At 49.6% G+C, this 12,123-nt stretch overlaps 1 protein-coding gene across 1 annotated transcript; it reads left to right on the top strand.

Annotated features, from left to right (window-relative positions):
- Nucleotides 1-7,290: 7,290 nt before the first annotated feature.
- Nucleotides 7,291-8,067, top strand: LOC144167434 (progranulin-like). The gene has a single exon (XM_077696697.1). The coding sequence runs from the start codon at nt 7,401-7,403 to the stop codon at nt 7,980-7,982; it is 582 nt and encodes a 193-aa protein (XP_077552823.1). The 5' UTR covers nt 7,291-7,400; the 3' UTR covers nt 7,983-8,067.
- The last annotated feature ends 4,056 nt before the right edge of the window (nt 8,068-12,123 follow it).

The following is a 12,123-nucleotide window of genomic DNA, read 5'->3' as shown; positions in this document are numbered from 1 at the left end:
TGGGCTGTCTCAATAAACCCCACTACAATATATATATATATATATATATATATATATATATATATATATATATATATATATTTCCTTGCTTTTGATGATTCAATAGATATTATAAGCGGAACAAATAGAGCCAACACCAAACGCTCAAAAGGTTCCTTCAAAAGCAGTTGTCTAGCTGCCGAGAAGCGGAAACAGGCCAGAAAAAATTGTTCCGTTGTTTCCGTGACCTGGCACCGCACATACAGTTCCATAGGTGGAGGCCCTGCTCTAAACAGATAGAAACTCACTTTGGGACTACTGCAGCGGAGCTCGGTGATGGTCACTTCGCATTGCCGAGAACCACAAAAACGAACATTCCGCCCGAACATAAAATGTTAACACTCTTCAAAGGATAGGAGTGCATCTGAACGAGTAGCGTCAAAATGCCAATATCCTCTTAATCTTTAAGGTGCAAAAATAGCCAGATTATCAATGTCGAATTGAACGGGAGCTGTGGCAGCAAGATTAGCTAAATGGTCAGCTAGCTTGCCGCCCCTGATTTTGCGTATGGCCAGGGACTCAAGCCAAACATACCTCGTTCACTTGCCTCGGGGCAAAAAACAGTAATGTTCGGTACAATGAAAAGTCAGAAGAGGAAGTTAATGCCGATATAACTGACATCGAATCGGACAAAGGCATGTGCAGGCCTAAATCCTGACCAAATGAAAAGGAGGCCACACCACCGATTCCAAATCTGGTAGCCACAATTCATTCTTCCCCAAACTTTCCCAGGGCGAACGAAATCCCACCCTTCTCAAATAAACATGTCCACAACGACTAAACACTGCCAAATAATTAATACTATACACGAAAATTATCGCCGTCACCGCGCTTGTCCGCGAATTGCGCAGCCCGGAATGCACAAAATTAATATTTAAAGCATAATGCCCTTTGTACCCTGCGTGTTATTTAGCTAAGTCCTCCCTTGTCGCTCTCACGGTCGTTTGTAGCTCCGCGACGACCTCTAGCGACGCACACAGCAAGCACTGATGCTATGGCGAATGGTCGCTTTTAATGTAAATAAACCACTTGTAGCTTTTGACAAATATTTTTCCCGTGGACGCCTGCATTTTTATAGATAACTAGCTTTGGGTTTAAAATTGTGGTCGTTAGCCATCATCAACACAAGCCTCATCAGCCTGAATCGGGCCACGTTGGCCAAATCCGCCAGGCTGGCAAAGACGATGCGTCCTATAACACCAATATTACAGAAAAGAAAAAAAAGATGTCCGCACGTAGACGGTAAACACCACCCCTTTGCGAATTCTAGCTGACGTAAGCTTGTGCTTTGAGATTGGTGGGCATCCGTTATAGCTCGTATAAAGCGAAAGTTGTCAAGCGAAGCTGTTAGGCTCCCGCTGGCCGGGGCTTTTTGGGGATCCATGGAGGTTTAACAGAGGTTAAACCAGGAAGGAGGTTTGAGCGAATAGAATGAACGCGACACAACCCCTCACAGAGCTACGAAAGTAAACATCAACTCTGGGCCATCCAGCAGGTCCTGGGGGCACTCGGAAGGCAGGAGGCTCACGAGCAGGCAACGGCGACCGGATGGTCTGGCCAAATAACGGCTAACCCATAGGACGACGCCGGGCACGCGTCATGGCGCGTAAAAACGCCGACATGCAGGAACAAATAAAGTTTACTGCAATCCAATCCCAATTCGGGGAGCAAGACAAGAAAAAGAAGACGGACTTCCTTTAAGAAGACGAATATCCTTTAAATCTTATGTTTGAAATGTAACCAGATGTCGTCATCAGTTTATCAAAGTGAGTTAACCCCAGGACTTCAAGAGTCTTCGAGTTCTTTAACGCCGGTCCGAACATGCGCCCGTAGCGGGAATGACGAAATCCCTGCAGTCGCTACGCACCTATAGACAACTTATAATTGCGAACAGCGTTTGGAGACTGTAGGCACGTGCCGCGTGATTGGCTGCAGTGACGCCGCCACCGCTGCTTCGGCTGCGGTGGCTACGGAGACATTGCTGGAATGCCTAAGAGTTTAGATGCGACCGCATCTCATTCACCCGCCTTGTCCTTGCATCCGGCGTCGTCGACGTTGTCGTCGGCGTCCGCCCCTCCCCCATTCTCCTCGCCGCGCCAGGTGCGCTCTCCGCCGCTAACCCCCTCTCCTCTCCGATAGCAAACACTCTCTCGCGAGGGGCATAGGATTGGATTCGATTGGCTTGGCTTGGCTTGGCTTGGCCTGGCTTGGCTTGGATTGGATTTGGATTTGATTGGATTAAAGTGGATTGTGTTGGATTGTGTTGCGTCATAGTCGCGGCAGGCGCACTGGCGCCGGCGCGTCCCCTCACCGTTATGCGCGCTATAAAACGCGGTGCCTGCGCCGCTCCGCTCCATCGTTCCAGCGCCGTTCCAACGCTGTCCAACGCTGCAACGTGAACCCCCTATGCGTCGCATCTACACAGGGGTTCCCGCGAGGGTAGGTGGGAGTTGTTTTGTCCCATAGCTGTATTGACTGCAGTAGCTACCACTTCCAACGCCATGCCATTGCTGTGGCGTCGCGTTGTGAATTATAGGCCTGTAAACAGGACGGGTAAGCGGAGGCATTTGCGCTGAAATGCCGACAAAAGGTAAAACCTCGCTCCTGCTCTACTAGCCGGAACAGGGCAAAGATAAACCGAAGGGCCATCCAAAGACGATCACGCCAAAGAATCAGCCTTTTCATTAAGGAGTAAACCTTTGTGCCCGGGAACCCAAATGATGCAGATGTTCTGCAAATGGGAAGGCGCCAGAAAATTGAATGCACGGATCAGGGGTGAATTTACAGACGATGCCAGCGCGGAACAGACCGATAGAGAGTCTGTAATTATAATTACATTCAAGTGCTGCGGAGGAACTTCTTTTAAATCCAGTACTACAGCTAGGAATTCGCCTTGGAATATTGGAGTGAAGTCTGGTAACCGCAGCAAGACTGCCCAGTTAAGCTGTGGATTAAAAAGGCCCACGACTGCCCTCTCCTCACGTTGCGACGCATCAGTTGCCACAATTACGTAACCATTAAATCGTGCCAAATGATCGTTCAGGATTCCCGTGAGTAGTCTTGACGGAAGCATTTTGGCGTTAGCGGTAAAAATATTATGAAAAGTTAAAGGCGCTGGAGGGACCTCACAGGGCATTTGCATTATTTTCGGAATGTTTATTTTCAATGGAGAGAGTAACGCCTGGGCGTAAACACACTGAGGCCGAATGAGCCGAGGCCACCAAGAGTTGAAAAAACTCCCACCTCCCCTCGCGGGAACCCCTGTGTAGATTCGACGCATAGGGGGTTCACGTTGCAGCATTGGACAGCGGAGGAACTCCGCTGTAACGATGGAGCGGAGCGGCGCAGGCACCGCGTTTTATAGCGCGCACAACGGTGAGGGGACGCGCCGGCGCCAGTGCGTCTGCCGCGGCTATGACGCAACACAATCCAACACAATCCGCTTTAATCCAATCCAATCCAAATCCAACCCAATCCAAGCCGAGCCAAGCCTATCCAAGCCAATCCAATCGAATCCAATCCAATGCCCCTCGCGAGAGAGTGTTCGCTATCGGAGAGGAGAGGGGGTAAGCGGCGGAGAGCGCAGCTGGCGCGGCGAGGAGAATGGGGGAGGGGTGGACGCCGACGACGACGCCGGATGTAGGGACAAGGCGAGTGAATGAGATGCCTTCGCATCTAAAACAGTGCAAGCCGAGCTACCAGCAACGAAAGAAATCGGCTTTATGGCGATTCAGAAATCCTCATAATAGTCAGCACTGTTAAGAGTTGAAACCGCGACTCTAGACACGGCATGCGTGCCTCCAGATACAAGATGTTATTGGCCACGTACCTTGGGAGGCCGAGGCACAACCTTAGGGCATGTCGCTCCAATATGTCGCTCCAATAGGGCATGTCGCTTGTTGCGTTTGTTTTGTGATGGCACGCGGCTTTACTATTTCCCCCTATCCTCGTCCCTGCACCCGTGCCCTTGGAGCGAACGAACGATTAGACGCTTCCACATGGGGAGGCCGTCGGCACAGCGAGTAGGTACGATCGATGGCCGAGGCGGAGTCGGCGGCGCTTCCGTAGGTGCCGCGAAACAGCACGAGCAGCTAGCTTGACCTTGACCACACGAAGCCCTTCCTTGAAGGTCAAAGAGGCGCTACCACGCGTTTCGTGGGATGGTACCTGCAGTAATATGCTTTGCTTCAAATCCCGTTTCAAGATTGAGTTGTGGCACGAAGACATGCTATGGATCTTGGCCCAAACAGTACGGTAGCCGAACGCATGATTCATTCGACCAGCTTAAGTTGGGATCTATGAGCACAAATAGTGCATCATGGCCTTTGTCAGCATGATCAACCTAGCGTAATTTTTGTTCCGTTCAGATGAAGCGAAACCAAGCAGGAATGAAACATCGTCAGCCAGAGCCTCACGCCAACCAGGGCATTCAGCCCAACATACGAAGAGCCTGAAAATGTGCCCCAAGTTATCTGTATGTCAGAACAATGGCAAACGAGGTTTCTTGCTTCATGAGGAAAATGAACACAGACATAAACTGCTGCCCGGTAGAACTGTTATAAGAGCTGCTCAACAAGCCCAGTTTGTTTTGACTCACAACTCTTGTCCGCAAGAAGGTGCAAATTTATTCATCTTGTTTGAATTCTGTGTAGCCAATCCGCGTCAAACGTACCATAGCCAATGAAGGGTCATGAATACGGTCGTAATAATTTTTCACTGGTCGTTTATAAACTTCAATACTTGACCCTGCCTATTCGCTCTATTGCCGCTTGTTTTCGAGCGCTAGGGGAGTACTTTGATTGGCCGCATGGGGATGAGCCTTTTCACTTCTTTTTGTCTGAAACACCCCTTGCGGAGTATTACATGAGGAGTGGGAACAGAAAAACTGCACAGAAAAAAATTCTCCCTAGGGTGAAAAGGGATTAGTGAACCAGTTTGTGAAGGTGGAAGCAGTACAATTACAGGAATGTCGCCTGAAAGGACATTTCAGTCAGCATATGCAAAGGCCTTCGGCCAATCACGCTATCCTGACATCATAATTGCCATATCCCGTGACACATGAGCCTACGTGTTGCTCTTCCCCATTCTACAGCTGCATGTTCTACTAAACCTCGATGGTCCCTCCAGTCTTCCTTGACGCTCAGTCTCATCCAGGAGGTCGACGAATCCCACAACGTTCTTGAATAAGTTTAAGCGTGTCCCGTACTTTTTTTTAAGAACCGCATTGTTCGCTGACAAAAACTTTAATATCGTATTGCTTACGCAGATGCTTGATGGGATATTTATTGGACAATTGTTGCACAGCTGGAGCTCACCGTATTTACTAACCTTTTTTTTCGGGGCCAATCCCCTTTATGAGTACGGTTCCGCTTCTTTGCATCATCTCGATCACCACCTGCTGACGGGAATCCTAAATTAATCGCCACGAGAACAACAAAATGGCCCTCACGCTCTTTGTTCTGCTGGTCCCGGTCCTGTTGTTCGTGCCCACAGAATCGAGCAATACGAAGAAATGCCCTGACCGAAGCCTTTGCACCCAAAGTAAGGAACCGACACTATTTTTGTAGCCATTGCTGTTTGTATGCGCCGCTGTACCGTATTGTCGGCCCTTCATTGACGGGGAACTTCCGAACATATTAGTGTGGCAAGATCTAATCATGCAGAAAGGCATCCAAGATTGTTTAATAAGGTATTTGGAAACGTACTGGTTTGGCGTGTGCTGGTTGTATTCGTCGTAAATGGGCTCTAAGCGAGTTTCTTCAGACATGATGCCTCCTCGGCCGGTGAATCCCGACCACTGTTTCTAGCAGGGAAAAACTATTACGTGAGCGTCCAGAGATAACTAGCGTGCGAGAGAGAGAGGGGGGCAGAGAGAGAGAGAGAGAGAGAGAGAGAGAGAGAGAGAGAGAGAGAGAGGGAGGGAGGGAGGGAGGGAGGGAGGGAGGGAGGGAGGGACAGATAGAGAGAGATAGAGAGCGAGACAGAGAGGGAGGGAGGGAGGGAGAGAGCGGAGGAGGAGGAGGAGGAGGAGGAGGAGGAGGAGGAGGAGGAGGAGGAGGAGGAGGAGGAGGAGGAATAAACGTGTAATGAACACGAGCAAATTTAGTGCTATATGGTAGGGGCACCAGCCCTGTGGGGGGCGTCCTTTGTCCGGGATGCCCTGGTCCTGGCTGGCTGCCCGGGCTCTAGCGACGACTTCTTGTTGCGCCGCAAGGTCCGATCTGGTGAGCCGGTCCACCCACTGCTCGCAAGTAGGGTTGGGGACTGGAGATAAAGACGGGGACTTCTGGCATTCCCATAACATGTCAGGGGATGGACAGTAGGCACAGGTCGTGTAGTATTGAGTAGAGTACATTTTCTGGAGGAGGGTACACTGGGGGTAAGAGTTAGTTTGAAGCCTTCGGAGGGTAGTGGCTTCGTGACGACTAAGGCGAGGGTGAGGGGGAGGATATCGTCAACACAATTCACCCCGTAGGTGTCCCGGGCATTCTTTGATTATGGTGTTGGTCATTCTTCCGAACCCTCGGACTAAATAGGCTGCCTAACGGTCGTGACCATCGCGGGGAAAAACACGTCCACTAGACTGTCAAGAGGAGCCAGCAACGCTCAAGAGAGCACTAGAAAAAGGGAAGGCTATGAGCACGAGGGCGGTAATGTTGGGAGAGCCACTACAGTGAAATCATTTGGGTGATCCTGGGGACAGGGTGAAGATGTGGGGGAATTTGGAAATAGGAGTGTTTATGGGCGGGCTCTTCGTGTACTGACCGCACCTCGTGGAAGATCCTTGATACAGTGGGAGGTTTATCGGGTAGGCCTTGTTGCTCTTGGTGTGTGTGGCGCAACAAGTCCACTGCAGACGTTGACAAGCTAAACCTTTGCAAGAATTCTCTGGTGCCAGTAAGGCGCTTCACGAAGCTTTCATCGATAACACCTTAGGGTTTGTTATTTAGAAGATTGGGGAATCATAGTGGGTTTGGGTACTGTATATCCTTGAACAGTAAACGGGAAATCATTAATTGAGAATGAAGGCGGGACATTTTCGCTGTTATTATGAGGCCATGACTGAAGATAGAAGCATCCGGTGGGGCTTCAACCTTTTTGAGGCATTAACACTCCCTCGCAGGTCTATACGGTTTACTGCTCATGGTCTAGTCACCCTTGCTGCGCAGACAGCGCCCACGCAAGGTGTAGAATTTGAAGCACGGTAATCACCATGCCCTTTGCCGGCCGGCCACTTTCGTAGTTGTGGTTGTGGTTGAAGACCTTTGGAAGTAGTGATTAAGTGACATGCGGTTATTTACTGAAGACCGTCTAAGGGGCGATCTCTTATTGCTACCACTCTTCCAGATGGCACGTGCTGCATGCTCAAGAGCGGCCGCTACTCCTGCTGTACGATGAGCAACGCCGTCTGCTGCACCACCCGCAACAGTTGCTGCCCGGAGCACTACGTGTGTGACCCTGCCTCAAATCTGTGCGCACCAGAAAGCGTTGGGCACAAGTTGACCGCCACCCCACAAACACGTACCAAAACTTGGACAACCACGACTGCAACGACAACCCAGACGACCACGACGACTACCCAGCGGACTACAACGACAAAGGCGGCTGGAATTTCGGAAGAAATGGTGCAGAAGTGCCCAGCGGGAGATGCCTATTGTTTCCGGGGTAACAACACGTGCTGTCGCTTCCGTGGTTCGTCCCCGGCGAAAAAGGCTGCCGAGGCGACGTTTGGCTGCTGTCCTGACAAGAATGCCGTGTGCTGCAGCGACCAGGTCAACTGCTGCCCCGCTGGGTTCGCCTGCATCCGGGGGACGAGCAGCTGCGTCCAGACGGCACCCGTTGGCAATAGTGGCGCATACTTGCCATCGCGGCTGGCGTACGGCACACCGTTCGAACCTCGCCGTGTGCAAGCGATGAGGGTTGTGTCTGGACAGAGGCGATAACGCCAATGCCTGGGATGCTTAACAGTCGACAAGACGGTGTTGACACACGGTTTTCACAAAGGTGTACGGCTGAAGGATGCTGGGAGGAGCACTGGCGGTGCTAGGGAATTGCAATGGCTTGTATTGTGAAAATGGTAAATTGCAAAGCCGTCATTCCGATTTTTTTGTTGTTTCATTGTGCTTTACTTATACTTACTTTACGACGATAAGGGTATCTGTGGCGTTTTGGTTGTCATCGGTGGCATTATTGCAGCCATGTATATTGTCACGTAGCCAAGAATGACGGGGGCTGTAACAGTCATCATCGTCGTCACCCTGTCCACGCCCACTGCAGAGCAAGTGCCTCTCCCATAGAACTCCGATTATCGTGGTCCTGTGCCAACTGCGACCAATTTATCCCCGATAACTCCATGATGTGATCTGCCCAGCTAACTTTCTGGCGCCCTCGGCTACGCTTGACGCTTGCCTTCTCTAGGGATCCACTGTGTTACCGTTAATGACCAACGGTTAGCTTGCGTTGCATTGTATGCCCTGCCCACGCGCATTTCTTCATATTAATTGCTAGTAATGATGTCCTTAACCAGCGTTTGTTCCCTGACGTAGACTGCGCTCTTCTTGTCTCTTAACGTTGCGCCTATCATCTTCCGTTCCATTGCTCGGTGAGTCGTTGGGAATTTAAGTTGACTCTTTTAGTGAGCCTCCAAATTTCTACCCTGTAGGTGAGTACCGGTAACATGTAGCTGCTATACACTATCCTCTGCAGGAAGAATGTTAAGCTCCCATTCATTATCTAAGAATTCCTGTCCAATGTGCTCCACCCAATTCATATCATTCTAATTATCTCGGCCTCATGGTTTCGTTACGGGGTCACTATTAGGCCTAGGTACAATCGCTTACCACCACCACTGCCTCGTCGCCTATCTCAAAAAGCAGTGCTCTACCGAGGCTATTGAGCAATACTTTACTTTTATTCATGTTAATTTTCAGGCCCACGATTCTATTCTCTTTGTCCAGTGCGCTAATCATGCTTTGCAATTCGCCCCCCGAGTACTTTGGCAAGGCAATGTCATCAGCAAATCAAAGGTAACTGACGTATTCATTAACCCTTACGCCCACCTGTTCCCAATCCAATGTTCCGAATACCTCTCGCAAAAATGCTGTGAATAGCATTGGACAGATGGTGTCTTCTGGTCTGACGCCCTTATTAATGTTTCACTGCTCTCCTTGTGGAGGACGATGGTAGGCGGAACCCATTTGTAAATATCCTCTCGTATGGTTACGTAATGCTCGTGTACAGCCTGATCCCGCAATGTCTGCATGACTGCTAAGGTTCCGACCAAGCAAAATGCCTTCTCCTAATCTATGAACGCTATATGTAGGGGTTTAGTACAGTGCGCGCGTTTCACAAACAAGTAATCGAGGATCTAACTGGCTCTAAACAGGCTCTTACCGTAAACAGGTTCTAATGAAGCGAACTATTTCTCCGCAACAAAGTAGACCCAAAGCGGGATTGACCTTGTCTGTCGATTATAAGTAGTTTTGCGGAACGTAAAGTCAGGGGTGGAAGGGTGTGTAAGCAGCGGGAAAGGCGGGCCTCCTTCAATTGTCGTCTTCGACCATTTCGATGAGGAGGCGCGTTCTTCGCATACGTACGGTGGTGTCACTTTTGAACGGTGCAGGGTGCCACCTTACAGACTTAAGGAGGTTTAGTCGTATATTAAAAGTATTTCTGCACATTAGTTTTAACAAATTATCTGGGGTTACCCTACTATATAAGCCGTTGGTTTTCATACGAACTAGAGGACATGCATTCCACAAAAATCAGTCGTCTGTACGTTAAAAAATGGGATGAATAAAAAACGCAGTAGGTCGGTTCAGCCAAACGATTGCTTTAGGATGTGACCAGCTTTGAGGAGGGGCTGTTCGGAATGTGAAGCCGGGAACAATCGGAAGACAGCGACTTTCAAGAATGAAGTGTCGTCTTCCAAAGGAAATGCGTGATTACAATTACAGGACTCTGATGACGAGATCTGCGAGGACTCACGTTCAACCTCATTTGGGCTCGAAGATCTGTGTTCAATGTAAAGCGTTGACTTGAAACTCTTTTTATCTTCCCTTGCCGCAGCTCTTCCCAGGATGTGGCAGGAATGGGACGTATGCGACGAAAAGGAAGAGAGAATAACACGCCAACTCATAACTTATTCCAATATACGCATTTCTGCGCCTTGTCTTTTCTCTTTGATTTTATTAATGCTTTGTTTTATTCCACCTCCATTAGGTCATATAAAAAACTTTAAAATGTCTTTGAATTATATTTCTCGAGTACCGTAATTAGGTAGGAACCATTTGTTCTCTCACACCACTGATGTTTCGCCAGTCCCATGATTGGCTATGCGCCCATGCGATTGGCTATGCGGGCTCATGGTTAGCATTTTCTGGAGCCTTTGCAGTGACGCTTCCTAGACCGTGTACGCCGGTCCGCTTGTCATATTTTAAGTGCGATGCACTTCTTAAGCGACCCTGAACCTGCGTCCACCGGCGATGTCCGCATAGCATACCCACGTGGGGGATTGGCCAGGAATCTCCTCGTCTTCCTTTGCAAGGGGGGGAGATGGGGATTGGCCAGGAATCTCCTCGTCTTCCTTGGCAACGGGGGGAGATGGGCGCGCGCTGCCTGGCCGCTGACATGGCACATACCCACGTGGGGGATTGGCCAGGAATCGGGCGTGAGAAGGGCTAATGCACCCGCTTAAAGGAGTACTGACACGAAATTTCAAGGCTGAGATCCGCTCTAGCAATCAAGTACAACGACAACACAAACAGGTGACTGTGAATAAATGCATCTTTCTTTATTTGTAGTTGTGTGTGTGTGTGATCTCTCTTTCGCGAACATTACCGAACCGCGCAAATTCAACTCGTGCATTCGCACTTTCACATTCTTCCCCTCGGGGAAATGCGGGGAATTTTTCAGAAGGAAAGTGAGGTGAAATGACTTTTAAAAAATATGGGGAAGATTGAATCTTGACGAAGCGGGGACGGAGAATAAAAAAGAAATGAAAGTAAGTGCGCAATATGCAATGAAGATCGGTACGAAGTAGCTAACTGTAAAAATTACGCCTGTGTTGGGAGGAGGGGCGCAAGTGGAAAGGGGGGTGGGGGGAGCTCAGGTGTCTAACATTGGGCGAGACAAAGTGGTTGTCGCGATTACCCTTGGTTGCACCAGATTCCTTCAGCGCTTGCACTAACCAACGAATTCGCCATCCAAGCAATAGCGAAGTATCTGAAATCGGGTGTTGATAGCTCATATTTTTTAAGTCTTTGACTTTCCTTCACCGTTCCCAGCGATGCAGCCAGCACAAGGCGATTGTACGAAGATGGCGATATTGAAGGGGCGTATCCCATGCGGCCCCGTGTAATTAAACTAAAAGAACTACGGACGAGTAGCTTGTCGAGCAAATTATGCAAGAAATAGAACAGTTATGAAGGCATTTATTTTATTTACCTAACTCTTAATCAGTTAAATCTACGTTTTTTTTTTATTTCATTCTTCTGTAAGTTAGAAGCAGTACAAATGAGCATTTCGGTTGCGCACATAAATAAAGCGGATAGCCTTGGTGCGTTTTCTTGGTGCGATAGCCTTGGTGCGTTTGACAGGCGCCGTGCCCAGTTCCCCCGGATGATGCGAGATAGGGCTTCCTTGGTAGTGCGTACCATCCTTTCTGCCTGTCCGTTCGTAGGTGGGTGGAATGGTGCCGAAGTTACCTGGCGGATCAGATTGCTGTCCAGGAACTCTCGAAACTCTGTGGACTTAAACTGAGCTCGGTTGTCCGAGACAATGGTGTCTGGGAGGCCATGCGTGGCAAACAGCTTCCGTAAGGCATTGATTGCTGTCTGCGACGTCATAGAGGATGTTGGGATGACCTCCAGCCACTTTGAATACGAATCCACGACAATTAAGAAGGTCTGCCCTTGAAAGGGACCGGAAAAATCCACATGGAGGCGGGACCATGAGTTTCGAGACGCCTCCCAAGGGTGGACGGGTGCTCGAGGCATCTCTGGCCGCGTCTCCTGACAGGAGTAGCAGCATCGGGCCCATTCTTCGATGGCAGCATCCATGCCTGGCCACCACACATAGCTGCGG

This window comes from Haemaphysalis longicornis, unplaced genomic scaffold (genome assembly GCF_048455015.1).
Source record: "Haemaphysalis longicornis isolate Haplotype H1 unplaced genomic scaffold, Haemaphysalis longicornis Haplotype H1 scaffold_2, whole genome shotgun sequence".
Classification (NCBI taxonomy): Eukaryota; Metazoa; Arthropoda; class Arachnida; order Ixodida; family Ixodidae; genus Haemaphysalis; species Haemaphysalis longicornis.
This window is presented reverse-complemented; position numbering and strand designations above follow the sequence as displayed.